The 27,310-nt window shown below is 58.5% G+C and overlaps 3 protein-coding genes and 1 non-coding gene across 8 annotated transcripts; 3 read left to right on the top strand and 1 right to left on the bottom strand.

Annotated features, from left to right (window-relative positions):
- The first annotated feature begins 246 nt into the window (after positions 1-246).
- Positions 247-11,021, top strand: PTBP1 (polypyrimidine tract binding protein 1). 3 transcript variants are annotated; one of them, XM_040240269.1, is made up of 15 exons: positions 247-378; positions 2,608-2,638; positions 5,077-5,152; positions 5,319-5,491; positions 5,569-5,715; positions 5,802-5,972; positions 6,049-6,159; positions 6,233-6,407; positions 6,551-6,628; positions 7,211-7,359; positions 8,448-8,481; positions 8,872-8,964; positions 9,044-9,260; positions 9,404-9,481; positions 9,566-11,021. In XM_040240269.1, the coding sequence occupies exons 1-15, from the start codon at positions 371-373 to the stop codon at positions 9,696-9,698; spliced, it is 1,674 nt and encodes a 557-aa protein (XP_040096203.1). In that variant the 5' UTR covers positions 247-370; the 3' UTR covers positions 9,699-11,021. The 3 variants fall into 3 exon arrangements, with proteins under 3 accessions (XP_040096203.1, XP_040096205.1, XP_040096206.1); XM_040240271.1 differs by lacking the exon at positions 6,551-6,628; XM_040240272.1 differs by lacking the exon at positions 2,608-2,638 and having other exon boundaries at positions 285-378.
- A 120-nt stretch (positions 11,022-11,141) lies between these two features.
- PLPPR3 (phospholipid phosphatase related 3) lies at positions 11,142-20,129 on the bottom strand. 3 transcript variants are annotated; one of them, XM_040240268.1, is made up of 8 exons: positions 19,879-20,129; positions 19,154-19,274; positions 13,700-13,885; positions 13,484-13,625; positions 13,203-13,398; positions 13,056-13,113; positions 12,810-12,983; positions 11,142-12,546 (listed from the first exon to the last, which is right to left on the bottom strand). In XM_040240268.1, the coding sequence occupies exons 2-8, from the start codon at positions 19,226-19,228 to the stop codon at positions 11,194-11,196; spliced, it is 2,184 nt and encodes a 727-aa protein (XP_040096202.1). In that variant the 5' UTR covers positions 19,229-19,274; positions 19,879-20,129; the 3' UTR covers positions 11,142-11,193. The 3 variants fall into 3 exon arrangements, with proteins under 3 accessions (XP_040096202.1, XP_040096201.1, XP_040096200.1); XM_040240267.1 differs by having other exon boundaries at positions 12,810-13,113; positions 19,879-19,928; XM_040240266.1 differs by lacking the exon at positions 19,879-20,129 and adding an exon at positions 19,596-19,626 and having other exon boundaries at positions 12,810-13,113.
- Positions 20,004-26,893, top strand: AZU1 (azurocidin 1). The gene is made up of 6 exons (XM_040241567.1): positions 20,004-20,237; positions 23,943-24,090; positions 24,378-24,534; positions 24,926-25,067; positions 25,890-26,123; positions 26,662-26,893. The coding sequence occupies exons 1-6, from the start codon at positions 20,004-20,006 to the stop codon at positions 26,809-26,811; spliced, it is 1,065 nt and encodes a 354-aa protein (XP_040097501.1). The 3' UTR covers positions 26,812-26,893.
- Positions 25,393-25,499, top strand: LOC120864983. Its single transcript, XR_005721309.1, has one exon. It is a non-coding gene; the product is annotated as a U6 spliceosomal RNA (small nuclear RNA).
- Positions 26,894-27,310: the final 417 nt, after the last annotated feature.

Here is a 27,310-nt window from a genome sequence, read left to right as displayed (position 1 = left end):
AGCCCCACAGACGAGGTCAGCTCCGCTAACTGGCTCTGGTGCCATCACATGGTCTCACCTCTTCTCACCTCCTCCGACTCAACGGGCCGTTTCCGCCTCGAGCTCTGACGGACGGCCGCCTTATCCAATGCCCGCTTGCCACTGTTCTTGGGCCCACTACTCGAGCGACCTCCCAGCCATTGGGAGGCGCTGGCGGGGTCCGACGGAGCTCGCCCCGCCCATCTGCGCGGCGGGAGCCAATGGGCAGAGCGCGCGGGGGACGTGTTCGGGCGTCTCCGCCATTTTGTGAGTCTATAACTCGGAGCCGTTGGGTCGGTTCCTGCTATTCCGGCGCCTCCACTCCGTCCCCCGCGGGTCTCCTGTGTGTGCAATGGACGGGTGAGTAATGCTGGTTCGCGCTCCCCAGCGCCTATATCGCGATCCGGCCTTTGCCTCGCCGCCGCCCCGGCCTCTTCGGGGCGGTACATTCGGAGCGCCGCTCCGCCTCCACTCCAGGCCCTCGGGCGCCGCCGGGGTTTCTCTCCCTTCCCCCCAATCCTGGCGCGGTTGCGGCTCGGGAGGGGTAGCCGGGCGAGAGGCTGTAGGGATCGGGGGGTGGGGGCGGCCGGGCCGAGCCTTGTCCGCTTCCGGTGCCCACGCGGCCCGTCCCGAGAGCACGCGGCGGCTGAGCCGCCCTTCCCGCTTCCCATCTGGGCCCCAAACGCACGCGCCGCCTTCGGCCCTCCGTGTGGCACTTCTGGCATCCCGTACAGACTCCGCGCGACCCCTGAGGCCCCCCGCGCGCGTGCGCGGCTCCGCGCGCTCTCGGCAGCTCTGTCGCGCGTGCGCGGCCTTTCCCGCCGCGCGGACTCTACTCCGGCTTCCCCCGCCCGCCGCGGGCCCGGGCGCGGCTGGAGACGCCGCCCTCCCGCCCGGAAGGGCGCGGGCCCTCCGCCGCCCCCTTTGTTCCCGCCCGGCGTCCCGGGGTGGTGCCCCGGGCGCCTTGGGGGCGGGGCGGCTCCGGACCTGAGCCCGTTCCCCGCGTGCGGAGGTGTCGGTGCAGGCAGCGCGGCGGCGGAGTTCCGCCTTGGGAAGCTAGTAGAACCCGGTGGAGCTACGTTCTCGGGTCTGGGCCCCGCGGGAAGTGTCTGGGGGCAGTTGCGGATGTCTTGTGATGGGGAGCTTCGGGCCAGCCCTCCTTCCTCTGTCGGCCCTACCGGGCGGGGCGGGCGATTACCAGTACCCGGAGGGTCACGTGCCTTCGGTGCCTCGGGTTTGAAATGATAGGTTGCAGGCTGAATTAAGGTTAGCCTTTTAGAAAAATTGCTGCAATAAGAGGAACTTGATCTCGTGGTCTGTTGTCCGCTTAGGCTGGGACGTACCTTCCCAGAGAAGCCCCTTCCTGACCCGGGAGCCGGGAAGCCCGCCGGTCGAGCCCGGTGGGAAGAGGTCTCCTGGCCCCCTGGTCAAATTTCGGAGTTTCCATTCCTCGTCACGGAGACGTAGTTTGGGGCGCGTCTGCTGCCTCTGGTCGGTTGGGTGGTTGCCTAGGCAGCCGGGCCTGGCCTGCTGGTGCAGCTGCAGTTTGGCCTGCCTTTTTGAAAGTCGGGGGACCTTTTGCAGAAAGGCCATCTTCTGTGAAACACTTCCTGCGTCTGCGGTCCTCCCTGAGTAGGAAGCCGCCAGCCGTCCTGGGTTAGCAGTTGGGAAACTGCGTGCTTTTCATTCTTTGTTTTTCTGGGAAGTTGTTTCTTGGCTTAGTAAGATTTTTAAAAATCGTTGACATTAGCCCTTAAGGTTTTTGTGGGGAAGAAGTGGCAGTCCCATGGCACAGGCTGGTGAGGCTGTGGGAGGGTCGGATCTCAGGTTGTGAACCATGAGCCCGATGCTGCAGGCAGTGGCCCCAGGGCCTCTGTCCGCCAGGGCCTTGGCCAAGGGACATGTAACATCACGGGAGGCTCTGGTCTCCTGTGATGGCAGGCTGGTGGCCAGGTGACCTGGTGGGGTGTAGCTGGCCAAGTTCTCTTGAGCAGACCCTTCCGGAGTCTTTAGGTGGCACCCTCCAAGGGCTCTACTGTCCCGAGGGCTTGGCCTGCAGGACCCTGGAGCCTGGGGCAGTCACACACACCCTGCCTTCCCTAGCAGGTCACATGGACCCTGGTTGATGAGTAACTGGTGTTTTATCTGATCCTTTCCACTGGGTCGACCCCTTCTCAGTCCCCTGGGGTGGCAGCTCTAACCTTGGGCCCCTGAGTTGCCTTTTCACCAGCCTGCCTTTTGCTGGAAACCTCTCCCAAGCACTGCTCCGTTTCTAGAAAGCAAGCAACAGCATTTCAATCTTAATCAGCATCTAGTGTGTTTCCGAGGGCCTGCGGAGGGGGTGTCTTTGTCTTTGGATGCATCAGAGGCGGGGCCGGGGTCTTGCTGGGAGGGAGGGAGGGGAAAAGAGCCAGAGGACAATGATGGCTCCTTTTCAAGTGGCGATTAGAGAGAGGACACCCCCCATCCCTTCCCCAAGCCTCCTCATTGCTGAAGTCCTGGAGCGGGGGCTCGTGCCGCCCTTTGAGCCCATGCTGCTGGCATGTGGTGTTGCTCCATGCTGATGTCTCCTTTTCTCTCTCTCTGCAGCATCGTCCCAGACATAGCAGTTGGTACAAAGGTAGGCACTGGGGACGTCGCTTTTTCCTTCCGCCTGTTCACTCTGCGGCCTGTGTGCTCCCATTGCCAGGGTGGGGGTGGGGGGGGGTGTGTGTGCCACAGCCTGCTCTATAGTAGGAGTGCGGGGTGGGTGGCTCCTCTGAGGTGAGAGGCTCCCGCCCTGAATTCAGGACCTTTGCCCTGAAGTCCAGAACTGCACCTGGTTGGAGGTGGGATGCCTGTGGGCTGATGGGACTCTTGACAGTTTCAAGTGGAAAAAGTAGAAGTTTCTTCCCCAGGCCGTTTAAGGGGTGGGCATGGGTCAGGAGGATCCTGGGGACTCTGGGGTGGGTGGAGGTTGCTTCTGAGGACGTCATTGAGCTCACTTTTGCTCCGAGAAGGGGGCCTCGCTGGCAGAGACCCGGTGTCCACCTCAGCCCTGCGGGTAGTCCATTATCCCTGGGAGCAGGCGGCAGCTAGTTTCTGGCTGCGGGGCCTGGGCTGGTTTCGGTTTTCCCAGGTGGACTCTTCACACGCAAGCCTTCCTGATCTTCCTGCAGATAAAACCTGTTTGTTTGGTGGTGAGAGGAGGGTGGGAGGGGGATCTCATCCAGGTGCACTTGTAACTGGCACAGTGACACCCCCACCCCCCTGTTTCTGTGGGGGCCCAGCCAGTCAGCCCTCTTCCAGAGGCTGAGGGTGCACCAGCGTGGGTGCCTCCGGGAGGGCATCCTGGGTTCCCCCTCTCAGCATAAGCACGAGCCATGCCCCGAGTGACAGGTGTTGGGGTGTTAGTGGTGCTTAGCTGCTGCTGTCCCTGGCTCCAGGCACACTTCGGGGTCTTCCTGGTGGTGCTGAGTTGATTTTAGAGCAGGGGCTGTAGTGCAGCTTGGCTTGGCCTTTGTCCCCCAAGGGTTCAGTCCGTGTGCACCCTCTGCGCCCCAGTGGGCAGTCCCTGCTGAGCCGCTGGCCACTACCTGCACTTCCCTATGCTGGGGGGAGGGGGGTTGCCAAGTGGGCAGACCACACAGGTATTCGTGCCAGGCAATCTGCTGTGAAAAGGGAGTTGGAGCTAAGAACGACCCCCTCTGGAGGGAGTTCTTCCCCCGTCCATCACCTGTTGACAGGAGCTGAGATGCCCTTTTTAAGGCTGTGCAGCTGGCGTCTGTGTGGGAGCCACTTGGGTGCCCTGTCCATTCTTGTCTAGCTCTGGCCAGGGGGCTTTTGTGACCTGAGGGGAGGGGTTGGTCGTCCTCCAAGTCGACTTACCTGCCGCTTAGGAGGGAATGAGGCTCAGGTGTGTTCCACCTGGTTTCTGGTTTGTTTAGGGCTGGAACTGGCCGGCTGTCCAGAGCCTTGAAGAGTCCAGGTGCCCCCCACCCTCCCAGGGCAGTGAGGAAAGGCATGATGGGGCAGGTCTGCCTGCCGGTGGGGTTAACACTTTGCTTCATTTACATCCAACTCCAATCTGTTACCATTAAGACCAAGCAGTGGTCTGAGCAGCCTCTGGTGCTGGGGAGTTTGGGGTCTGGGTTCCGCGGCGTGCCTATAGCTGGCAGTCTGGCAGTGAGGAGGCCCAGAACATTCTGTTAGCCCCATGGCCTTGGCCTGGCTGTGCCCACTTTTCTGTCCTGAGGGCTGGGGAGGGGGTCAGCACCTGAAGGGGCTCTGGGGGACTTCAGTGCTGGACCACAGAAGGTGGGGAGGTGTCCTGCACGTGGAGCCTGCTTGTTTGTAAGTGGCTGAACTGGCTGGCAGTTTAGGGGAAGGGCAGAGATAAGGTGTCCTTGATGTGAGGAGGGCGAGCTGGCGGAAAGGCAGGTTGAGGGAGAAGAAGGGTCAAGGCTGGGAGGGCGGCGGCGGGCCTCCTGTTGCTGCCAGGCACTGGTTTCATGTATTGAGGAATCACAAGCGGATGGCCCTCTGGGGTCTCACTGCCCAGCCAGCAGGAGGCTGTCTGCTTTTTTCTCCCTGCTTAAGCAGCATCTCAAGGGGTTCTGGGAGTTGATTCTATTAGATTGAGGCTAACAAGGGAATTTCTGGAGATAATATGGGCTGGGAGCCCACCCACAGGGGCAGTTGGGGAGCCTGTTTGTCACCAAGGTACCTGCCTCCTGGAGAGGTGGTGTTTCTGGTCGCTGGGCTCCGGTTTCCTCAGACTGGAAAGTAGGACATACTCCTGCGGGTGGCCACAGTGGGACAAGGGGGCTTTGTCCTCATGGGCTGTGAGCCTGAGCCATGCAGACCCCAGACACTGGTGGGGAAGTGGGGAGACGGAAGGTGGAGGTGGCCATGACACACGGAGGCCCAGGAGGGGCCAGCCTCTATCCCTGCCTGGGGAGAGCCCCAAGGGCTCCACCGGCGGGGAAGGAACTGTGTGTCGGGTGGGGGCCGTGGGCCCTAATAGGGAGGGTCAGGGCCTGCGGCAAGGACACTGGGTTCACCTCGCTTCTCTTGCAGCGGGGATCTGACGAGCTCTTCTCTGCCTGTGTCACTAACGGACCCTTTATCATGAGCGGCACCTCGGCGTCCACAGGTAACCCCACCCGCCCACCGCCCTGCCTGGTCCCTGCGCCTGCCTACTGCACAGTCCTGAGAGCCAGGTGTGGGGACCACTTCAGCCCGGAAACCTCTCTGTGCCGAGGAGGGCCCCGCTCTGAGGGAGCCTGGGGTGCCCTATGTGACTCAGTGCTTTTTTGCAGCAAATGGAAACGACAGTAAGAAGTTCAAGGGGGACAGCAGGAGTGCGGGCGTGCCCTCCAGGGTGATCCACATCCGCAAGCTGCCTGGCGACGTCACTGAGGGGGAGGTCATTTCCCTGGGGCTGCCCTTCGGAAAGGTCACCAATCTCCTGATGCTGAAAGGGAAGAACCAGGTACGAGGCCTGGGCTAGTTGGGTGGGTCCCAGAGGCATCCCTGGTATGAGTCAGCTCACCCTGTTCCCATGCCCAGGCCTTCATCGAGATGCACACAGAAGAGGCCGCCAACACCATGGTGAACTACTACACGTCGGTGACGCCTGTGTTGCGCGGCCAGCCCATCTACATCCAGTTCTCCAACCACAAGGAGCTCAAGACAGACAGCTCCCCTAACCAGGCGGTGCGGCACCCTCAGGTGTGGGTGGGTGGGGGCAGGGTGGGGCAGGTGGGGTTGGGGCTGGAGGACTCACGGTACTGTCCCCACAGCGGGCCCAGGCGGCCCTGCAGGCTGTGAACTCAGTCCAGTCAGGAAACCTGGCCCTGGCAGCCTCGGCCGCGGCAGTGGATGCGGGCATGGCCATGGCCGGCCAGAGCCCAGTGCTTAGGATCATCGTGGAGAACCTCTTCTACCCAGTGACCCTGGACGTGTTGCACCAGGTGAGGGGACTGGGCTTCAGCTGTGGGCAGTGGGCTGGTGCCTGGGCCCACGCTGACCCACCACCTTCTCCCACAGATCTTCTCCAAGTTCGGCACCGTTCTTAAGATCATCACTTTTACCAAGAACAACCAGTTCCAGGCATTGCTGCAATACGCTGACCCCGTGAGCGCCCAGCACGCCAAGCTGGTGAGTGGTCCCCAGGGCAGCCGGGCCCCTGGCCGCCAGGCACCTGCTGACAGCCTCCTTGCTGTCCCCACAGTCGTTGGACGGCCAGAACATCTACAACGCATGCTGCACGCTGCGCATCGACTTCTCCAAGCTCACCAGCCTGAACGTCAAGTACAACAACGACAAGAGCCGCGACTACACGCGCCCTGACCTGCCATCCGGTGACAGCCAGCCCTCGCTGGACCAGACCATGGCTGCTGCCTTTGGTGAGACACTGAGGGCAGGCCACCCGGGCAGGACTTGTAGTTCAGGCTAGGCGCCCGCACAGCCCACCCCGCACTTGTGGGTGGGGCCCTGGCAGCCGGCTCGCACCCGTGGGTGCGATGATTAGTGTCTCGTTTGTTTCTAGGTGCGCCTGGTATAATGTCAGCCTCTCCGTATGCAGGAGCTGGTTTCCCTCCCACCTTTGCAATTCCTCAAGCCGCAGGTACTCACACACTTGCCCCAGCGCCACCTCTGCATGTCCACATCTCGCCAGTAGCTCTGCTTCCCCGGCGGCCAACGTGGCGCAGTGCGGGGGGCCAGCCTCCTGGGCGCGGAGTCTGGACAGGGCAGGCGTGGCCGGGCTGCTGAGCCCGCTGAGGACCAGCGCCTGTGGTTGGAGGGATGCGCCCCTAGGAGTGCATTTTGAGCGGCCTGGTAAGCGGAGCGGCATGCGCTGGGTGAGCACACCTGAGCGTCCCTCCCGGGGGCCAGGCGCCCACACGCGGAATAGTCTTAAGCCTATTCTCCCGCCCGGCATGCTGTTTGCATGGTGACGGGCACCTGCGTGCACGCACAGCCGAGGCCACCGGGCTCGATCCTGCATCTGAGAAGCCTGAGTCTTCTGTGTTGTTGGCACATATAGGTGGTCAGGCCAGTACTCTGAGGAGCATGGAGGGTTGCAGGGCTGGGGGCCAGGCTGATGCCCCCACCCACCCCCCGCATCTGTTTGCATGAGGACGGGCGAGACCGATTACCTTATGGAGACTGTGGGCACCACACTCAACTAACCCCATTCACCCTGCAGGTCTCTCTGTTCCTAATGTGCATGGGGCTTTGGCCCCTCTGGCTATTCCATCAGCAGCGGCGGCAGCAGCGGCAGCAGGCCGGATTGCCATCCCAGGCCTGGCGGGGGCAGGCAACTCTGTCCTGCTGGTCAGCAACCTCAACCCTGAGGTACGTGGTGCCTCCGGTAATTAGGAGTTGGGAGTGCCCCCAGTCCTAGTGCAGATGGAGCCTCTGACCGGGCATTGGGCTCTGAGCTAGACCAGGCCCAGCCAGTGCCCGTGGGCATCCCCATCCTCCTCTCTGCGCTGATGTCACTCACTGCTGCCTCCTTTCCCGAAGTGCTTGGAGTTCTCTTGTTTCCTTAACATCTTAATTTACGTTCCTAATTTCATGATGTTGAGAGTTGAAGCATTTGGTACATGAGAACAAACTTGAAATTTTCAGCCCAGCGAACCTTGGTCTGCAGAGGGGCGCCTTGAGGGGAGGGTGTAAGCTGAGGCCACCCGCTAGTCCCTGAGGTGGCAGCCAGGCCTGGCTTGTTTCAGGGCTGGGTTAGCTCAGGGAGCTGGGGTCCAGTGAGCGAGGCTCAGTATTTGCTTCTCGAGAGACGGGGTTCTTGTTTAATGAGCTGCTCTCCTGCCTGTCTGACCTCGTGTGACTCTCGGTCTCCCCAGTCCTGTCCCAGTTCCTCTGGCCAAGCTGTCCGCTCACAGCGCCCGGCGAGCCTGACTGGAGGCTCCGGTGCGGGCTGAGGAGACGGTTCCTGGAGGGCCTGGTTGGGGGAGCGAGTGGGGGGCCAGCAGGCGCCGCCTCCTCCCCGCGGAGGGTGCTCCGGCTGTCTGCCCGGCGTGTGGCCTGTAATGTGTGTGGTCTTGACTGATGGGGCACCGCGTGTTTTCTTATGTATTTACTGACCTGTGTTTTTGCTACTTTTTTTCTTTTCTCCCCTTCCCCTTTCCCAATTTTTTTTCTTGCCCTGATCCGGAATTTCTTTGCCAACTGACTGCACGGTACTTCTGCTTCCTGTTGTTGCTTGAAACAAAACAAAACCATAAATAAATAAAAAAACAAAATTCCCCCTCAAACCCTGCTCTCCGGAAACCAACCTGCCCTTGAATATTAACATCCTGACAACTTCATCATCCATCAACCTGCACGCCTGCGGGGCTGCCTCCTCGTGGTGGACGATTGGCAACTCGCCCCCTGACCTCTCCCTTTCCCTGTCCCTCGCTGCCTTGCTCTGCTGTCCTCTAAAGAGAGTCACACCCCAAAGCCTCTTTATTCTTTTCGGTATGTTATCGTTCACACTTTTATTACCTTGTTTTCATGTAATTGAGGTGGTTGTTACGCCCTGAGATTCCGATGCGTGCGGTCTGGGCTGCGGTTTGCGTATTTATTTGGACTCTATAGAGCATGGTTCCCTACCCGCATGCCGTTGGCAGCGTAAATGTGTCGGTAGCATGCTACAGGATGGTTCCTTGGCAATTGACCTTTCCTGGATTTTATGGCTTCTTTGCGGAAGGCAGCCCTCCCAGTCATGCTCCCTGTGTCTAGACAGGTTCTCAGAGGCAGAATAAGCAAACTGGGGAGAGCCAGCCCTGTGTGGGAGTGTGGGTCGCGGGGACGGCGGGTGGGCGGCTGGGGCCTGGGGCTTAGCCCCCTGTCCCTGTGCTCTTGAAGGCGTGTATGGAGATGTGCAGCGCGTGAAGGTCCTGTTCAACAAGAAGGAGAACGCCCTGGTGCAGATGGCCGACGGGAGCCAGGCCCAGCTGGGTAAGGGGTGGCCAGGGAGGGTGGGGCTGTGGGTGGTGCCCAGGGCCCTCAGGTCACGTATGCTTTCTCCCCCTCCCAGCCATGAGCCACCTCAATGGGCACAAGCTGCACGGAAAGCCAGTGCGCATCACACTCTCTAAGCACCAGAGCGTGCAGCTGCCCCGTGAGGGCCAGGAGGACCAGGGCCTGACCAAGGACTATGGAAACTCGCCCCTGCACCGCTTCAAGAAGCCTGGCTCCAAGAACTTCCAGAACATCTTCCCACCCTCGGCCACTCTGCACCTCTCCAACATCCCGTGAGTGCCTCTGCCTCTCAGATGCTTCCATCATCTTATCCCTTGTTTCTGGCCTCCCCACCCCCCCCCCATCCCTGGACATTCCTGTCGTGAGGGAATGACCTTGACCTTGCACACGGGCTCACACCTCTCTTTACTTGCAGGCCCTCCATCTCTGAGGATGACCTGAAGATTCTTTTCTCCAGTAACGGCGGGATCGTCAAAGGGTTCAAGTTCTTCCAGTGAGCAGAGTCCCCTCCCCCACTGCCCCTAGGCTCCCTGGCCCCTTGCTGCTCCTCATGCCTGTGTTCCCCCACTCCTTGCAGGAAGGACCGCAAGATGGCGCTGATCCAGATGGGCTCAGTGGAAGAGGCCATCCAGGCGCTCATCGACCTGCACAACCATGACCTGGGTGAGAACCACCACCTGCGGGTGTCCTTCTCCAAGTCCACCATCTAGGCCGCCACCCAGGACCAGCCTGCCGGGCACCCGGCGACAACTTCCATCATTCCAGATAAAAAGCCACTTTAAAAAGCAGCTGAAGTGACCTTAAAAGACCAGAGATTTTATTTTTTTAAAAGAGAAATCAGTTTACCTGTTTTTAAAAGAAATTAAATCTAATTCACTTGCTCACCTTGGGGAGGTGGGGTGCCAGCCTCAGGCTCTTGGTGACGGTGGACAGTACCACCCGCCCGGCCCCTGCCCGTGCCTTCTGCCGCCTGCAGGGCGGGCGCTCCTAAACCCCCACTCGGCTTTCTTGTGCCTTAAACCCACTGCCCTGGCAGGGCTTGTGGGGTCAGCCTCCCCTGGGATCATGTGCCTGGTGTGGTGGGGGGCTGTGGCCGCCACCCAATCCTTTAATCAAGTGTGTGATTCTCCCCCAGCCTTGGGGCCTCCCCGGACCCTTCCCTGTTGCTTCTTCAGCTTTGTTTTCACTGTAATCTCTGTATTATGCTTCAGTGCAGCTGCAGACACCTGTGCCTAGCAATATTTCCAGTTGACCAAATATTCTAATCTTTTTCATTTATATGCAAAAGAAATAGTTTTAAGTAACTTTTTATATAGCAAGATGATAAAAATGGTATGAGTGTAACCTAAACTTTCTCCTTGTGATATGACCTTGTATACTGTACTTTTATTTTATTCCTTGTCATTGAGTCGCAGGGCAGGATCTAGTTTCCAGGGCAGACACAGCGGGGCCGGCATCTGCCGCCCGATGCCTTACTCACACCTGACTGTCCTTTCTCTGAGGACAAGTGCTCTTCAACTTTCAGGGTTTCTTTTTTTCCTGCAAATTTTGGACCAAAGTTTTGTTTCTGTTTTTTTTCCTGCCTCTAATGCTGGGACCCCAGGAGGTGAGGCAACAGCCCTCCCCTCTGGTCTTCATGCCTTGTCCTGCACTCACGGGTCCAAGGGGTGCCCCGCACGCAGGCCTCTGCTGGCCGGCCCTCACTCGGGGCCTGAGCCTCAAGTTTCCATGTTGGGGTGGAACAAGGGTGTAAATATTTATAATTTTTTATACCTGTTGTAAGACGTGAGGGGCAGCAAATGCGGTTTTTTATGGTGACACAGATGTATATTTTGATAACAGCAATTACAGGCTCAGTATTGTAAGGAGCACGGCAGGCCCCGCCCGCTGCCGGCTTGTGATGCAGAGAGAACTGAATTAAAGCGATTTTATAACAACTCTACCTTTTCTGTAGGCTCTTTTTTCCTGTCCACATGTAGAAGGCGGTCTGGCCAGTCTGTACTGGACTCTGAATAAACTCTCTGTATCCTGCACTTGATTACCCTCTTTATTGGGCCTGTTGGTTTCACTGCTGCTTCCTCTTCGTGTGGGGGTTTTGGCCCCACCCCTACACCCAGTCCTCCAAAAAGACTCAGACTGCGAGCTCTTGTCTGGGATTGCCTTTTATTGTCTACCAGGACCCACCCCTCTGCCCCACCCCCACCCTCAGTCCTTGAACCTGCGCGCAGCCTGCATCTTCCGGAAGTAGCTCTCAGCCTCGACCTCTGCTGCCTCCCGATCACCAAGCATTGGGCCTGCTTTGCGCCGCAGCGTCGACTCCCGGCTGCCTGGTCCCAGCACACCATCGACTGCGCCCAATGGGGGCAGCCCCTCACCCGTGGCCAGGTTGACAGTGGCCACAGCCCCAAACCGTGGTTCCTCCTGGTCCACGTCGCTGACTGATGAGCCTGGGGAGATGCCCGGGGGCTTGGCCCCACCGCGGAAGCTGCGGGCCAGGTCTCCCAGCTCATAGCCACCCTCTCCCTCCACCCCCTTGGCCCCGACTCCTGCCGCCTTCCACTCCCAGGGCCCATTACCCGCAGACAGGTGGACCACAGGGTGGTGGGGTGCGTGTGCATCGATGGTGACGATGCTGGCAGAGTCGCGGTCAGAGGGTGACCTGTACTGGGAGGAGTCAGAGCTGGCACTGGATGAGGAAGCCGTCTCGGCTGCCTTGGGGCCAGGTGCACCTGGAGCCTTGGACATGGCAATGACCTGCAGCAGCCGGGGCGGGTTGGCCACGCGGGGCTGGGCCGAGGCCGTGGCCACCGCAGCTCCACTCTTCTCAGCCATCATGAGCCACTTGGCCCGTACAGCCGCACTGCTGTTGGGGGACAGGCCAGCTGCTGCCTGGGCCCCCTCCTCTGGGATATGAACCAGAGGTTGCGGTCCAGCCCGAGGCGGCAGGATGACACGTGGCCCAAGCCCTGGCCGAGCCTGGACTGTGGGGTACAGTGAGGGAGGTGCTGGACCCCCTTCCTCCCCCCCCTCCTCCTCCTCCTCCTCTTCCTCCTCCTCCTCTTCCTCCTCAGCCATGGGCTCTGCAGGTGCCCGCAGGTGTGCAGGGCTACCCTCGTCTGGTAGCCCCAGGCCTCGGCCCTCCAGCGACTTCTGCTTCCATTCACTAATGAGCTGCTTGGAGCGGGAAGCGTCCAGTGGAACGTGGATGGTCATGTGGCGGCGGGCCGGGTCGTCTAGCGAGGGCGTGCTGACACGGGGCAGTGTGTGGCTGAAAGTCACCATGTTCTCCTTGCCCATGGGGCTGCGCGGGGCCAGCAGGTCCACATCCACACTGGCCCGCTTTAGGCTGCCCAGTGAGGTCTTGTCGCGGGCCACGGGCCGGGGCACACCCTCCAGCCGGCTGGGTGGACCTAGCTCATCAGTGCTCACAGACTTGTTCTGCTGGTACACCGAGTCGTGGCCCCGCTGGGTCAGGGCCCTTAGCGCGTCCTTAGTTGGCACCGGAGCCACTGGTCTCTCTGCCAGTGGGGCCTGGAAGTTGCCCACTGCATGGCAGGCCTAGAGATGAGATGGAGACTGGGTGTGAGGCTTGTGGCTGGAGACCAGGGTCCCCACCGGGCCACAGACATGCCTTGGGGGTGAGAGGGGGAAGTCCACCTTTCTCCCCACAGGACAAATTCTGGCTTCTGGTTACTTTGCACATTTGGCAAGTCTGGGCTCGTGAGAGTCTGCCTCCAGCTCCCAAGGGAGAAGATGGCAGCATCCCCCTGGGCAAGGGGGGGCTGGCCTTCCCCCTCGGGCCTCCCTATTTGGCCCCTCACCAGGTAGGCTGCTATGCCGGCCCCAATGAGGAAGCCTGCGTAGACGTCCACCGGGTGGCTGCGGTACTGCGTGATCTGAGTGAGGCCGCAGACGCCTGCTGCAATGGCGAAGGAGAACACCAGGATGGGCTTCAGCAGCTTGGTGGTGTCCGAGATGACCGAGTTGAAGTACATCTGCCGGGGGACAGGTGGGTGGTCAGGGCAGTTGGTCCCTGTGGGGCATCTGGGGTGTGGGGCAGCACTCACCGACACATAGACAGCAGCAAAGGCAGACAGAGTGGCATGCTGGGATGGGAAGGTCTTCCTGCAAGAAACACCCATGTGAGCCCTGAGGCTCTGGGACCTGCCTTAGTTTCCCCACACGCTTGTTGGGACAGGGCCAGGCATGCTCACCGGGCAGACAGGATGGCATGGGTGTCGTGGCCAGAGCATATATCCTGTGTGATGTAGGGATTGGCTTCACACGACGTGCCCAGCAGGGTGTAGTTGGGTTTGCAGACAGTCAGGAAGAAGGGTGCGTGATAGCCCGTGGCCAGCTGGATCACGTCGGTCACCAGGGCTGTGGCACACAGGCCAAACACGTGGACACCTGTGGGGTGGGAGTACAAGGGCCAGACATGGGAGCTGGGGCCAGACCCACCACCCTCAGTGTGCAGATGCCATGGGGGACTCACCTACAAAGCGCACTGTGCGCCGAAGGAAGGAGTTGAAGTTGCAGCCGCCGGCATGGATGCTGCCCTCGGGCCCGCCCAGGCCCCCGCTGCGGCCCCACAGCCGGGACTGTAGACAGTACAGCATGCCCTCGCCCACCATGATCTGTGGACATGGAGGTGCTCAGCAAGGCTCCGGCCAGGGGCCCACAGCCAGCCCCGCCAAGCCCCACAACTCACCGAGGCTGCGGGCGCAGCAAAGGCCAAGCTGAGGAGCATGAGCAGTGGGATGAGCTCTTCACTTGTCTCCACGTAGGGCATGGACAGCGTGCGGTCGTAGCACTGGAAGCCCACCTTAGCCGGCTTGAAGAGGTCGGTCAGCTCCAGGAAGTAGAGGGACACGATGGAGGATGCCACTATGGGCAGCTGCAGGAAGAACGCTGGCCAGGGTCACACCACACTCGTTCACTGAGTGAGTCATCTGCCCACAAATTCAGTCCCTTCACTGACTCGTCCACCCATCCGTGCTGTTCACCGACTGATCAGCTCATTCATCAACTAAGTCACCCACCACCCATGTGTGCATCTAACGGAGCCATTCCTGCACCCAAGATTCAATCCACTAATCACCCTATCAACTTCCAACATCCATCTATTCATTTAGTCATTTTCCATCCATCTGACCCCACCCATCTGTCTATCCACTGATCTTCCCTTCCTTCTATCCATCCATCCATCATCTTCCATCAATCCATCAATCCACCCACTGCCCCATCCACCATCCATCCATCATCTTCCGTTATCCATTCACCATCATCACCATCCATCATCTATCAATTCATCATCCATCCTTCCATCATCCACCCACCCACCTCTATCCATCTATCCCCTCATCTTTCATTCTGGCCACCCATCTAACCATTCACTTCCTCTCCCATCCATCCACCCCTCCTTCCTTCCTTCATGTATTCACCCATTCATCCACCATCCATTCATCCACCCACACTTGTTCCCTTCCATCTGGCCACCCATCCATCCATCCACTCACTCTCCCATCCATCCATCTACCCACCTGCTATCCCCCCTCCCAAAATAAATCCACCATCCATCCATTACCCATTCATTCAATCATCCTTCTATCCATCAACCTCCATTTACTCATTTATCCATTTTCTAACCATCAAATCACTCACCCATCTGTTCGTCCATCCACCCATTCTCCCATCCATCCCTCCATAAATTTCTATCAGCCATCCACCTCCATCTATCCACCTATCTATCCATTCACCCATGATTCATTCCTTCCTTCCCTCCACTCATCCATCCACCCACCCACCCACCTACTCACCTGCCCATGCTTCCATTCATCCTTCTGCCCACCACTCATCTACCCACCCACCCTTCCTTCCTTCCATCCACCCATCCTCACATCCATCCATGAACCAACTATCCATCCACTTACTATCTATCCATCAACCCACACATCCAATCATCAATTTGTCCAAACACCCATCCCTCTATCCATCAACTTCCAATTCTTTCTATCCATTTATTCATTTCCCATCCATCAGGCCACCCAGCCAGCCACATTACCCATCCTGCCATCCATCATCCTCCATCCTTCCTTCCACCCATCAACTTACCCACCCATCCACTCACCCATTGACCTGTCCCTCCATCAATCCATCCATCTATCATTCATTTATTCAATAACATCCACCCATTAACTTACAACAACCTTCCATTTATTCATTATCCATCCATCTGACCACCATGCTCCCATGTACCACCCATCTATCCATGCCCTGACTATTCCACCCACCTATCATCCGTCTATCCATCTTTCAACTCCATCCATCAATCCACCATTCATTCATCCATCTACTCATGCCTGTTTGGTTGTTTCCTTCCATCCACCCATATATACATCTACTTACTCACCCGTCTATCCACCCATCCATTGACCCACTCACCCACCATGCACCCACCCACTCATCCATCAACTCATTTATTTCCCCTAGTCAACTGTCATCCATCCAGTCCACATCCATCCTCCCTTTTTCCCATCCTTCCAAGCAACCATCCTCCATCCATCATTCACCAATCAATCTACCTTCCATCCATCTACTCACGTTTGCTTCTTTTTTCATTCCTTCTACCCATCCACTTACCCACTCACCCATCCTTCCATCCATCCACCCACCCATTAATCACTTCATTCATTTCTCTCCAAGGCACCTTTGCTGCCTTGCACAATCTGGGAAGGGCAGACAGGTTCCTGCCTCTTGGCCTCTTCTCTCAGGGATGGATGGATGGATGGATGGATGGATGGATGGATGCACTTAGACCTGCCTCTGGGGTCCTGGCCCTCCTTGGAGACACCCTTCCTGGCTCCAGCCTGTTCATCTCTTCTGCTGCTGTTTCTCCTCTGCACCCCATACTGCTACATGCCAGCTTCACACTAAGCCCCAGGAACATGGTGTTGGGCCTGAATAAATGAATTTTTATTTATAAATGAATTCTTTGAGTTGCTCATTCATACAACTGTCCTTCTGCACAACCTGATCATGTGCCCCCAGGTGACAGGCATAGGGCACATGTGACGTTCTTTCTTGCTCAGAGCAGTTATGAGGAACAGGTGGGAGGTTGAGGTTCGGGAAAGCTGAGCTGCACCTGACTGGGTCACCGACAGTGTGGTCGAGGAGGGCAGCGGGGCAGGCTCTACACCGCCACTCACTCACCCACTCAAAGCACTGACTGAGCAGATTCCAACGGAGCAAACCCTCCTCCCAGTGTCCTCTTCCTCCCTTTCTGGTCCATGGGTCTCAAACTGACACATCCATCGGGGCCACTTCTGGGACCGGAGTGTACGTGGCGCCTAAGGGGGCTCAGCTGCCTTGGGAAGCTCCCACCTCTATCTCTACAGTGCCTTGAGCAGGGCCTCTGCCCTCCATACAATCCTGGCTGGAGGCTTCCAGAGGGGAAATGCCAAAGTTGGGTGAGCTGGGTTTGAAGGAGCTGGGCTGGTGTCCAAGGAACGTTTATGGAGCACCTGCTGCATGAAGGCAGGAGGGCCAAGGCAGCTAAGTGAAGCGGCTCACGGCCGCCTGCCTGGGATCACATCATGGCTCCTCACTTCCCTGTGCCTCAGTCTTCTGAGCTGGAAACAGGAACAATACAGTGGCCACCCCCCAGGATGTCTGTGTAGGACTGGAGGAGCAAACACATTGAAAGCGCTTAGCATCTGGCTCAGTGGGCAGATGGTGTCCAGCCACAGAGAGGGTTTAGGGTACAACTTAAAATCAGCAAAGATGACCCACAAGAGGGTCACGTTGAAGACGTCCCCCGCGCCTTTCCAAGCCCCTGGCAAAGTGGCTGTAATGCCTGGCCAGCTCCCCCTGCTTCTCCTCCAGCCCTCTGCCCCCATCTCCCTGCCAGACCCAGCTGGAAGCACCTGGTGGCAGGGTGGGTTGGTGGCAGGGGCCCCACTTCAGGGTCTGCCACTCCCTGAAGGTCTGTAAGTGCCTCCTAAATCACACCACCCACTTCTCACTGCCTCCAGAGACCCTCAGCTCAGAGCGTATCTGCCTCAAAGGAAAATCATTCAGACACACACAATGGCGGGCTAGCGTGCTTGCTTTGGGGGCGTGTGTATTTAAGAATGAATAAATGTAATACTGGGCTTCCCTGGTGTCTCAGACGGTAAAGAATCTGTCTGCAATTCAGGAGACCTGGGTTCGATCCCTGGGTCAGGAAGACTTCCTGGAAAAGGCAGTGACTACCCACTCCAGTATTCTTGGACTTTCCAGGCAGCACTAGTGGTAAAGAACTTGCCTCCCAATCCAGGAGATGTTTAGGGATGCAGGTTTGATCCCTGGGTCTGGAAGATCCCCTGGAGGAGGAAATAGCAACTAGCAACCCACTCCAGTATTCCTGCCTGGAGAAGCCCATGGACAGAAGAACCTGGTGGACTACAGCCCACAGGGTCGCCAAGAGTCCGACACTATTGAAGAGACTTACCACGCACACACAGACACAATGCTGGCAGTACAGGAGATGCACACCAGGGCTGGGATATGGCTTTGCACCTCTCGGGTTGGTCAAAATTCAAACGTCACCAACACAGGTGCAGACACAACTATGGGGAAACAGGCAAGTGCAGGGGCCTCAGTAGGAGAAATATGGGGTCTTTCCACACCCTGCTCGCTAGAGATGCACAATGCAGACCAGCTCTGCATTCTGTGCAGGCTGAACAGGCCAAAGAGTTTACAGTCTCCTCCTAGGAATGTTTGTGAGACATCAAGACTAGGAACCCCCCCAAACGCCCAGCTCCCTAGGGCTGGCGCTGGAGTACTACATACAGGGCAGTGAAAAATGATGGGGCGATGGTAAACAAAGATCTCTGCTAGAAATGCCAAGGGCAGGGACTTCACTGGTGGTCCAGTGGCTAAGACTCTGCACTCCCAAGAGCCCAGGTTTGATCGCTGGTCAGGAAACTAGATCCCACATGCTGAAACTAAAGATCCTGCATTCCACAACTAAGACCCTGCCTGAAGCCAAAAAAAAGGCTGAGGGCAGAACCTGCGTTTCTCCAGGTGGTGGGGGAAGGGCTACATATGGTGAACTTGAATGGAAGGCTGGCTGTAATCTTGTTGGACTCTTTGCCACCCCACAGACTGTAGCCCACCAGGCTCACTGTTCATGGTGATTATCCAGGCAAGGATACTGGAGTGGGTTGCCCTGATTGAACTCACATCTTTTACTCTCCTGCACTGGCAGGCCAGTTCTTTACCACTAGCGCCACCTGGGAAGCCCAGGTGAAAGGTGAAAGGCTGGGTGAAAGGCTTTCTGGAAAGGGACACAGGTAGTGGGAAGTTGGGGGGAGCTGAGGGTGAGGGGCTGCCTCCGTGTGGCCCGTAGAACACTGAGGAGGGATAACCTACTGTAATAAGGATTCAAATGCAAACTTGAAAAACTAACCAGGTTTTCTGCCTGTGGGGGAGGTAACCAGCTGTCTGGGTCACCCTGCTCAGGGTAGGGTTGGGTACTATCTGCTCAGGTCCGGGGGACTTATCCACCCACGCCCAGCCTGGGCCCCTCACTCCAGCCGGGTTTCCTGGCCTGGCGAGCAGGGGGCATTGTGGGTAACCCAGGTACTGATCAGGTGGATTCGCCTCACCAGCACTTCATTAGCGCTCAGCACGTGCCCGGTGGCTGCACTTACTATCTTATTTTGCAGCACTCCTAAGGCCCTCACTACATGCGGAGCCTGTTCTGTCAGAGCTCAGGGAAGTGCACGAGCCTCCACGATTAGCAGAGGAGGAATTTCAATTCAGACACTCAGGCCTCTGGCCTTCACATTGCAGGAAGACGTCGCACCTATACCGCGCCCCCCTCCCCGCCCGCCCACCGCGCCCAGCACCCTGCTCCAGCCCCTTCGTGTAAGCTGCTGACCCGAACCCCGGACTGAAGATCCCGCCTCGAGCATCTATCCAGCTCCTGAAAAACCCAGAACATTCTCTTGCAACTCCTACTCGTCCTGCAGAGCCCGACTGTTCTGACCGCCCTCCCCGCCCTCCCGCACACCCAGGCCCCTGGCTGTGCTCGCCCCGATCCCTTGGCGTGGAGGTCCCGAGGGCCGGCTGAACGGAGGCCTCTGCCCCGCCCCCACCAGCGCGACCTCCCCCCAGTCACCTCCACGAAGTAGAAGCAGGGCAGAAGCGTCATGCTGTCCTTCGGGCTTTTATTCTTCTCCTTGGTTGAGATCATGGTGCCGGGGGCGCCACAAACCGTAGTTGGAGGGGACAAAGCCGCGCTGGAGGAGGGGAGGAGCAGACTGAGCCCTGGGGGACCAGGTGCCCGGCGCCCGCGAAGGAGGGGCGGGCTGGGATGCGCAGAAAACGCCCAGGGAAACTGAGGCCGCGAGGCGGGGGCCGCGGCCGCCCCTGGCGCACTGCGGTCCTGCCCAACCCTCCGGCTGCCTCCCCGGATGGAGGAGCCGCGAGAGGGCTCGGCAGAGAGGGCGGGGTCGGCCTGGTCGAGAGCCTCCGGGCTGGGGTCCCACCCGCGAGTCGGGACCCCGAGGGCCGGAGCCGGTGGAGGGGTGGGGTCCGCGCTCCGCCCGCAGGCCCCTCACCTGGCGCGCCCGCGCTCGGAGGGCGGAGCTGGCGGCGGCGGGGGCTGCGGCCCGGCTGGCACAAAGCCGGCCCCGCCCCCGCGGGGGCGGAGGGGGGGCGGGGAGCGAGCGGCCCCGCCCGGCCTGAGACCCCGCGCCGGGCGGCCTGGAGGCTGCGCGAGGGGCGGGGGCTCTTTGTCTCGGCGCGTCGAAGGCGCCGCGCGCGTCCGTCGCCGTCCCCGCCTCCCGGCGCCGCGCCCTCGGTCTCTGGGATCTACGTCCCCTGCGCAGGGGGAGCACGAACCGGGGTCTGCGAGCTCCTCCCCTCCCGGGCGGCTCAGACGGTCCCGGGGAGCCCCATCCAGGCTGGACGCGGGCGGGATCTCCGGGTCTCCCGCGTCTCTGCCCCCCTCCCCGGTACGCGTTTCCATGGCGAGTTCCCTGGGCGCCCGGGCCATCAGGAGACAAAAGAAGCTGGGGGTGGGGATGGGGGCGCTGTCTCGCTCCTGGGCCCGCGCCTTGCCCACCTGCCCTGCATCTTCCCTCAGCCACTCGGGGTCCACCCTCCACTGGTCCGACCGCGGCCCCTCGCCTGGCTCACAGCATCCGAGGCGCACGGCCCGGGATGCTCCGCGATGCGCGCGGGGCGGGAGGGCCCTCGTGGTGAATTCACGTGAAGCTCCTTAGGCAGCGCTTGCTGTTTGCAGGTGTTTTCACAGTCATGAGGGGTGGGGGCCAGCTAACCGTCGTTTAACTAGTGGGGAAACAGGCCCCCAGGCACTTAAATCACTGTCCACAGTCTCCAGGCCCCAGATGGCAGAATTTTGTTCGGCTCATTTTGTTCACTAACCATCTCCTGTACACCTAGCCCGGTACAGTCTCGGGGGAGCCGTCGGGAACCGAGACAGACCCTCAAAATCAGTCCCTCGATTAAACGTCCAGTTGGGTGGGGGTGGGGTGGGGGAGGGCTGCGCGGCCGGAGAGACCAGTGTGTGCAGCCGTCCATACTCCAGACCCTTCCTGGCTGTGGCCCTTGTGTTAAGAGAACCAACTCCATGTGTCTTCAAAGATGATCCTCCGTGTGGTTAAGGGTGGGGTCCAGAGAGTTGATCCCACCGGGGCCTCAGTTTCCTCACCTGGAAATGGGCATAACCAGAGGGCTTTTGGTGTAGGTGACACACTTGGCATGTCTGTCCCACCTCCCAGGCCTGATGCCCACTTGGACTCCGTTTCCCTGCCAGGCAGGGGCAGAGCCTGGGCTGGACAGCCGTTGGGAATCGCTGGTGTTGAAAGGTGACCACAAACTGTCCTCTGGAGGTAGGAGGAAGGGAAATGGGGCAATCATGCTTGATGCCTCCTGGGGGCGTGGGCATGTCCCCAGAGACCTTCCTGACAGCTTGGGGATCCAGGAGAGAGTCTGGGGCAGTATCAGGAGTGGGGGAGGGGGGCTTCTTCCTCCTGTGGATCCCCGGTGGTGGAGAGGGAGTGAGGTCCAGCTCTGATGGTATGTGGCCCAGCAGCAGCCAGGGGTGAGGGGTTGGGGGGTGGGGAGGGTGACAACTTGATTCTGGGCACTAGGGAGCCATGGCAGAGTTTAGAGCAGGCAAGAGGGTGGAACCCACCAGGTGCTGCTCAGAGACTCCTGAACACATTAATTCACTTGATGCTCAACACAGCTCTATGGGAGGGGGGGATGGAAAGGGAGGGTGGGGCCGTTAATGTTCTGCTGCACAGACAGGGAAACTGAGGCCCAAAAAGGGGCCCCTGAGGTCACCCAGTAGGAAGGGATGGACCTCTGGACTCTAGGGTCACCCTGCTCAACTGGCTGTGCTCTGAGCAAGACGGCAGCTGGGTCCAAGGAACGGACGGGGTGGGTGGCATGCTGGGGACTCGGGGCAGGGGGTAGGGGGGATGCATGGGTGGGATCCTAGGAGGGTGGAGATGGGAAGCAGTCTTGGGGGGCGGACACTGGACTGGGGTAGGGTCCAGTCCTGGGGGCCGTGCTGGGGACACAGCTCAGCTGTGGGACCATAACCACAGGAGGGATCAGTCTGAACCCCAGGACCCCACCATTTCAGCTAGGCAGAGGACCCTGAGGCCTAGCAGGGGACCCTGACACCTGCTCCCTCCACCTTCCCCAGGACTGCCCTGGAACTGCCCCCCACAGCCCGGATCTGAGACATAGGGTCCACCACCAGTCCAACCTTTTGGTGTCACCTTGGAAATAAATCTTAAAAAAAAAATTGAGGCGTCAGAAGACTTCCCTGATGGTCCAGTTGTTAAGAATTTGCCTGCCAGTGCAGGGGATATGTGTTCAATCCCTGGTCCAGGAAGATCCCACATGTTGCAGAGCAACTAAGCCCATGTGCCACAACTACTAAGCCCAAGTGTGGAAACTGGTGAAGCCCACATGCCCTAGAGCCCGTGCTCCACAAGAGAAGCAACTGCAGTGAGAAGCCCCCGCAATGCAACTAGAGTAGTCCCTGCTCACTGCAACTAGAGAAAGCCCGCATGGCAGCAAAGACCCAGCACAGCCATAAATAAATACATGATAAAAGCTGAGGTGTCAAAAATAAGTAAAAATTTTAAATTGATGTGAAATTCACATGACATAAGATCAGCCATCATAAATTATACCATCCACTGGCTTTGGAACATTTAGAGTTGTGCAACCACTGAATTCTAGAACATTCCATGTCCCCCAAAGAAACCCTATTTCCTTCAGCTATTATTCCCCTAACCCCCTAAACCCCCGGTCCCTGACAACCAGGAACCTACTCTCTGTGTCTGTGGATCGAACTGTTCTGGACGTTTCCCATCAGTGGAGTCACACCCTGTGTGTCTTTCTCCGTCTGCTTCTCTTACCAAGCATCATGTTCTCAGAGTCTGTCCACGTGGTAGCCAGTGTCAGGGCTTCACCCCTCTTCACAGCTGAGGGATGTTCTCAGGTGTGGAGGGACACGTTTGTCTGCTGAAGGGCATTTGGTTGCCTCCAGCTCCTGGCAGCTGTGACTCACACTGTGAACATGCGTGTGCAGGTTTCTGGGCCCTGTTTTTAGTTTTTCTGGGCCTGCACCTTGGAGTGGAGCTGCTGAGTAACAGGATAATTCGGTGTTTGAGGAGCTGCCTGCCTTTGCCTAGCGGCTGCAGGGTTTTACATCTCAGCCATTGTGTCTGAGTTCCAATTTCCCACCTCCTCACCAACACTGTTTGTTCTGCCCTTTTCATCCTAGCCATCCTAGTGGGTGTGAAGTGGTGTCTTACTGTGGTTTTCATTTGCATTTCCCTGATGACTAATAATTTTAAGCATCTTCATGGCATGTTGGCCGTTTGTGTATCTTGGGAGAAATGTCTATTCAAACCCTCTGCCCAGTTTTAAGTGGATGGTTTGTTTTTGTTGTTGAGCTGTGAGAGCTCTTTATATATTCTGGATATGCAACCCTGTCTTCCTCCCCGCTTGGCCTCATCTCTTGCTCAGGTACTGGATGCCTAAAACTTCTGAAGACCCTACTTTGTGGCTGGAGAAGGGCAGGCAATGTCTCCAGAATCTCAAGGCTCTGGGGGCTCCACGCACCTGCCCACTATATAGATGCACAGACTAAGGGCAGGTGAGGGACCCAGCCACGTACCTACAGATAAAAATCCTGTAGGTAAAAAGCTGCCACAAAAGGCCACAGAGTGTGTGTGATTCCACTGATGGGAAACGTCAAGAGCAGGCACATCCACAGGCACAGAGAGTGGGTTCATGGTTATCAGGAGTTGGGAGACGGGGTGTGACTTCCGATAGCTATTTTTTTCTTTTGGGGTGATGGAATGTTCTAAAATTGGGGTGATGGCTGCATAATTTTGTGAAGATACTGAAAACCATGAAACTGCACTCTTTAATTCAGTGAATTCTGTGGTACTTGAATTATATGTCAGTAAAACTGTTTTAAAAAAAACCAAGGACTTCCCTGGTGGTCCAGCAGCAAAGATTCCACGCTCCCCCAATGCAGGGGGCCCAGGTCCAGTCCCTGGTAGGGGCACTAGATCCCACATGCTGCAATTGAAAGATCCCACATGCCCCAACTAAGATCCAGCACAGCCAAATAAATAAGAAAATAAAAAGCAGTAAAGAACTCACACACACACACAAAGCCAGCAGGACTCAATCCCAGACAAGGTGGACAGTGGTAGGCCCCGGTGCTCAGGCTAGGAAGCCGGGCAGAGCCACGAGTGGCGGCTGGGTGGTGGCCTGACCCACACCGAGGGGTGGCCCAGTATCCAGAGGGGAAGACAGAGGGTGCAGGCTGGCACTTGGAGGGTGCAGGCAGGTTCCAGGAGCTGCCAGCTGGGGAGGTTTTGGGCAACTTCCTCTGCTCCCACCAGGAGGGGCTGGGTCTGGGCGGGTGTGCGCTAACGGCTGAGGCCCCAGGGTATAAGGGCGCCCTGTCCCCAGCCACCCTCAGCAGCCCCGTCATGACAGCACTCAGACTCCTGGCCGTGCTGGCCAGCCTGCTAGCAACCTCCAGGGCTGGTGAGTGCTCACCCCAGGCCAGGCGTCCACATCTGTGCAGAGGTTCAACTGCAGGGGACAGGCCTGGGGGAGAAGGACTGATGGGTGCCAGCCCCAGCTTCCCAGACACAAGGCTCAGGGAGGGACAGTGAAGCTACCGGGCCCAGGCCACACAGGCAAGCTGGCCCCGACCACCCCTGGGAGGGTGGGGACCTGTCCTTTTAGGGAACACAGGTGTGGGAGGCTGGGGTCTCCCTGGGTATGGGGCTGAGACTGGGGGGCTGCAACACACCCTCCTCTCCCCCCAGGCTCAGCCCCTCTGGTGGACATAGTGGGCGGCAGGAAGGCCCAGCCGCAGGAGCTCCCGTTCCTGGCTTCCATCCAGAACCAAGGGAGGCACTTCTGTGGGGGCGCTCTGATCCACCCCAAGTTTGTCCTGACAGCGGCCAGCTGCTTCCAGAGCCGGTAAGCCGGGGGCCATGGAGTGGGCAGGGGGGCTGAGAGAGGGAGAGAGCTCGGGGGATGGGGGTGGCGGGGGAGTGGGGGAGTGGGTGTGCCTCTGGCAGGTGAGGAGGGGAGGGGCTTGGCAAGGGGGGCTGGTCTTAGGAAGGGTTGAGGGGCTTAGAGAGGGAAATGGGGCCCGGGAAACAGAGCGAGATGCAGCTACAGAAGGAGGGTGGACAGAGGCCTGACCATCACTGATGTCCTTGCTCTGGCTCCTGGGCCGCAAGCCAGCAGGCTGGTAACTCCCTACCTTATTTGCAAGCCTGCCCCCGTGTAAGTACCACCCAGTGGGTGTAGAAGGCTAGGGGCTTCTGGAGAAGCCCAGCCTGGTATCTGCCCCTGCTGCTCTTAGGAACACTGGGATTGCCACCGTGGTGCTGGGTGCCTATGACCTGAGGCGTCGGGAGCGGGCCCGGCAGACTTTCTTCATCAGGAGCGTCAGCGAGAATGGCTATGACCCCCAGCAGAAACTGAACGACGTGCTGCTGCTGCAGGTGGGGAAATGAGTGGGGAGCTGGTGTTGGCCTGAGGGGCTAAGGGCAGACAAGCCATGTGCACAGAGCCTAGTGTGTAAATCGTACAGCCAAGTGCACAATCCACTTAGTCAGCCTCTGGATCCTGGACACTGAAGTTGTTTCCAGACTTTTTTGTTATGACAGAATCACAATGAGTTTTTGTGCATATTTCTTTGTGAAAGTTTTCCCAGAGCAGCCACAACAGCTGGGCCAGCTTACTCTCCCACTAGCAAAATTTAAAACTGCCCATTTCTCCACATTTTTACTGACACTGCATATTATGATTTTTAGAATTTTTCTGCCAGTGCTCACTTTGGCAGCACATATCCTAAAATTGGAACTATACAGATAAGACTAACATGGCCCCTGTGCAAGGATGACATGCAAATTCGTGAAGCATTCCGTATTTAGGAAAAAAAAAATTTTTTCCTGCCAATTCTGACCGAGGGTGGAGGGTGGTGCTTTGTTTTATCTGCATTTCCTGGGCGAGCTCTTCACCTTCATGGTCTCTCAACTACGTTTGCAGTAAGGACGATTGATTCCTTCTCTGGAGGAACCAGAGGCCCAAAAGGTAAAGTCATTTGGCCAGGATGGAAGAGCCTGGTGGGCTACAGTCCGTGGGGTCGCAAAGAGTTGGACATGACTGAGCGACTTCACTCACTCACTCATTCCACAGCAGGTTACTGCCTAAACTGGGGTTTGAACCCAAACTGCTTTCCAGATCAGAACTCATGTTGCTGCCTCTCTGGCTCCCAGCTGGGCCCCAGTTATGCCCTCTCCTGACCCAATTTCCCTCACCAGCTGGACCGTCAGGCCAACCTCAACAGCGGCGTGGCACTGGTACCACTGCCAGAGCAGAACGCCACAGTGGAAGCTGGCACCAGGTGCCAGGTTGCAGGCTGGGGTGCCCGACGGCATAGGGGGCGCCTCTCCCGAGTTCCAAGGGTCCTCAATGTTACCGTGACACCTGCAAACCAGTGTCGCCCCAACAACGTGTGCACTGGTGTCCTCACCCGACGGGGTGGCATCTGCCAGGTACCCACTGGGTGTTATCTGGTGTGGGCTCGGCGTGGTGGGGGAGGAGGGGTCTTGAGAGGTCGTGAGCTCCTCTTGAGGGGAGAGAAAGCAAGTTCAGAACTCACCCTGGGATTAAGTATTCAATTAGAACTGGATGTTTCAAATATTGGAGCCTGAGAAACAGTATTTATTCAACTCTGCCTGCCAAGCCCTATGCTGGGGACTGGAGACACAAGAGGGAACAGGAGGGACTGCCCTTTTGGAGCCAGGAGCTTGGGCATCAGCTATTAAGACAGGAATGTGAAAAAAAAAAAAGACAGGGGTGTGCACCAGGCCGGTCCAGCCTGGGGCCTTAGGAAGTTGAGGAGGTGGGGTGGCATTTGGGAACCGAGCTGCGAGCAAGAGCAAACGTAGGGAAAAGCACAGGCAGAGGAACAGCCCGCAGAAAGGGCCAGGGGCATGAGCAGCTTCTGTGGGTGGCAGGGGTGGTGTTCTGAGCAGGAGAGGAGTGGAGGGCTGGGCCTGGGGTGCCCTGACCCTCCTGCTGCCCCTGCAGGGGGATGGCGGCACCCCTCTCATCTGCAACGGCCTGGCACACGGCGTGGCCTCCTGGTCCCGGGGGCCCTGCGGTAGGGGCACCGACTTCTTCGCGCGTGTGGCCCTCTTCAGGAACTGGATTGACTCAGTTATAAACCAGCCGGCCTGACGGACCCTGCCCAGCCTGCATGGGGCGCTGCGCAGCCAGAGCTCAGCCCCCACCTGCACTCTGCCTGCCCATCCCGAGGCCCCAGCCCGGCCCCCGCAGTGGTGACTCTAATAAAGGATCTGTCCCCTTTCTGCCCACGGCGCCTGACTCTGCTCTTTGGGGGCGGGCGGGGGCTGGGGGCCCAGGGCCAGGACCTCTGCCCACAAGAGTGGCATCCACCCCAGGGGTCTCCACTCAGGGAATCTGATCGCGATCCTCGGAACCAGGGGCTCTGGTGACCTCCTCTCCATAGAAGCAGCACCGAGGCTCACAGAGATTGGGTGACTCCCCTAAGGCCACACAGCCAGAGCTGGGCTCTGAACCCACAGCTGTGAGATTATAGCCCCCATGAACCGTCTGTCATGTTGGTGGGGAATACAGTCACCCCTGGGGATTTTCTGGTGGCTCAGATGGTGAAGAATCTGCCTGCAAGGCAGGAGATGTGGGTTTGATCCCTGAG

This window comes from Oryx dammah, unplaced genomic scaffold (genome assembly GCF_014754425.2).
Source record: "Oryx dammah isolate SB20612 unplaced genomic scaffold, SCBI_Odam_1.1 HiC_scaffold_5, whole genome shotgun sequence".
NCBI lineage: Eukaryota > Metazoa > Chordata > Mammalia > Artiodactyla > Bovidae > Oryx > Oryx dammah.
This window is presented reverse-complemented; position numbering and strand designations above follow the sequence as displayed.

What these genes read in the sequence shown, in the direction of transcription:
- PTBP1 (XM_040240269.1), top strand. An exon ending in CCCTGGACGTGTTGCACCAG is followed by an intron (nt 5,973 to 6,048) that starts GTGAGGGGACTG and finishes CTTCTCCCACAG; the next exon opens with ATCTTCTCCAAGTTCGGCAC. An exon ending in CGGGAGCCAGGCCCAGCTGG is followed by an intron (nt 8,965 to 9,043) that starts GTAAGGGGTGGC and finishes TCCCCCTCCCAG; the next exon opens with CCATGAGCCACCTCAATGGG.
- PLPPR3 (XM_040240267.1), bottom strand. Translation starts at nt 19,228, where the DNA reads ATGATCTCAACCAAGGAGAAGAATAAAAGCCCGAAGGACAGCATGACG. An exon ending in GCGCACAGTGCGCTTTGTAG is followed by an intron (nt 13,399 to 13,483) that starts GTGAGTCCCCCA and finishes CCCACCCCACAG; the next exon opens with GTGTCCACGTGTTTGGCCTG. An exon ending in CCGGCATAGCAGCCTACCTG is followed by an intron (nt 12,547 to 12,809) that starts GTGAGGGGCCAA and finishes TCTCATCTCTAG; the next exon opens with GCCTGCCATGCAGTGGGCAA.
- AZU1 (XM_040241567.1), top strand. Translation starts at nt 20,004, where the DNA reads ATGGCGAGTTCCCTGGGCGCCCGGGCCATCAGGAGACAAAAGAAGCTG. An exon ending in GCTAGCAACCTCCAGGGCTG is followed by an intron (nt 24,091 to 24,377) that starts GTGAGTGCTCAC and finishes CTCTCCCCCCAG; the next exon opens with GCTCAGCCCCTCTGGTGGAC. An exon ending in GACGGGGTGGCATCTGCCAG is followed by an intron (nt 26,124 to 26,661) that starts GTACCCACTGGG and finishes CTGCCCCTGCAG; the next exon opens with GGGGATGGCGGCACCCCTCT.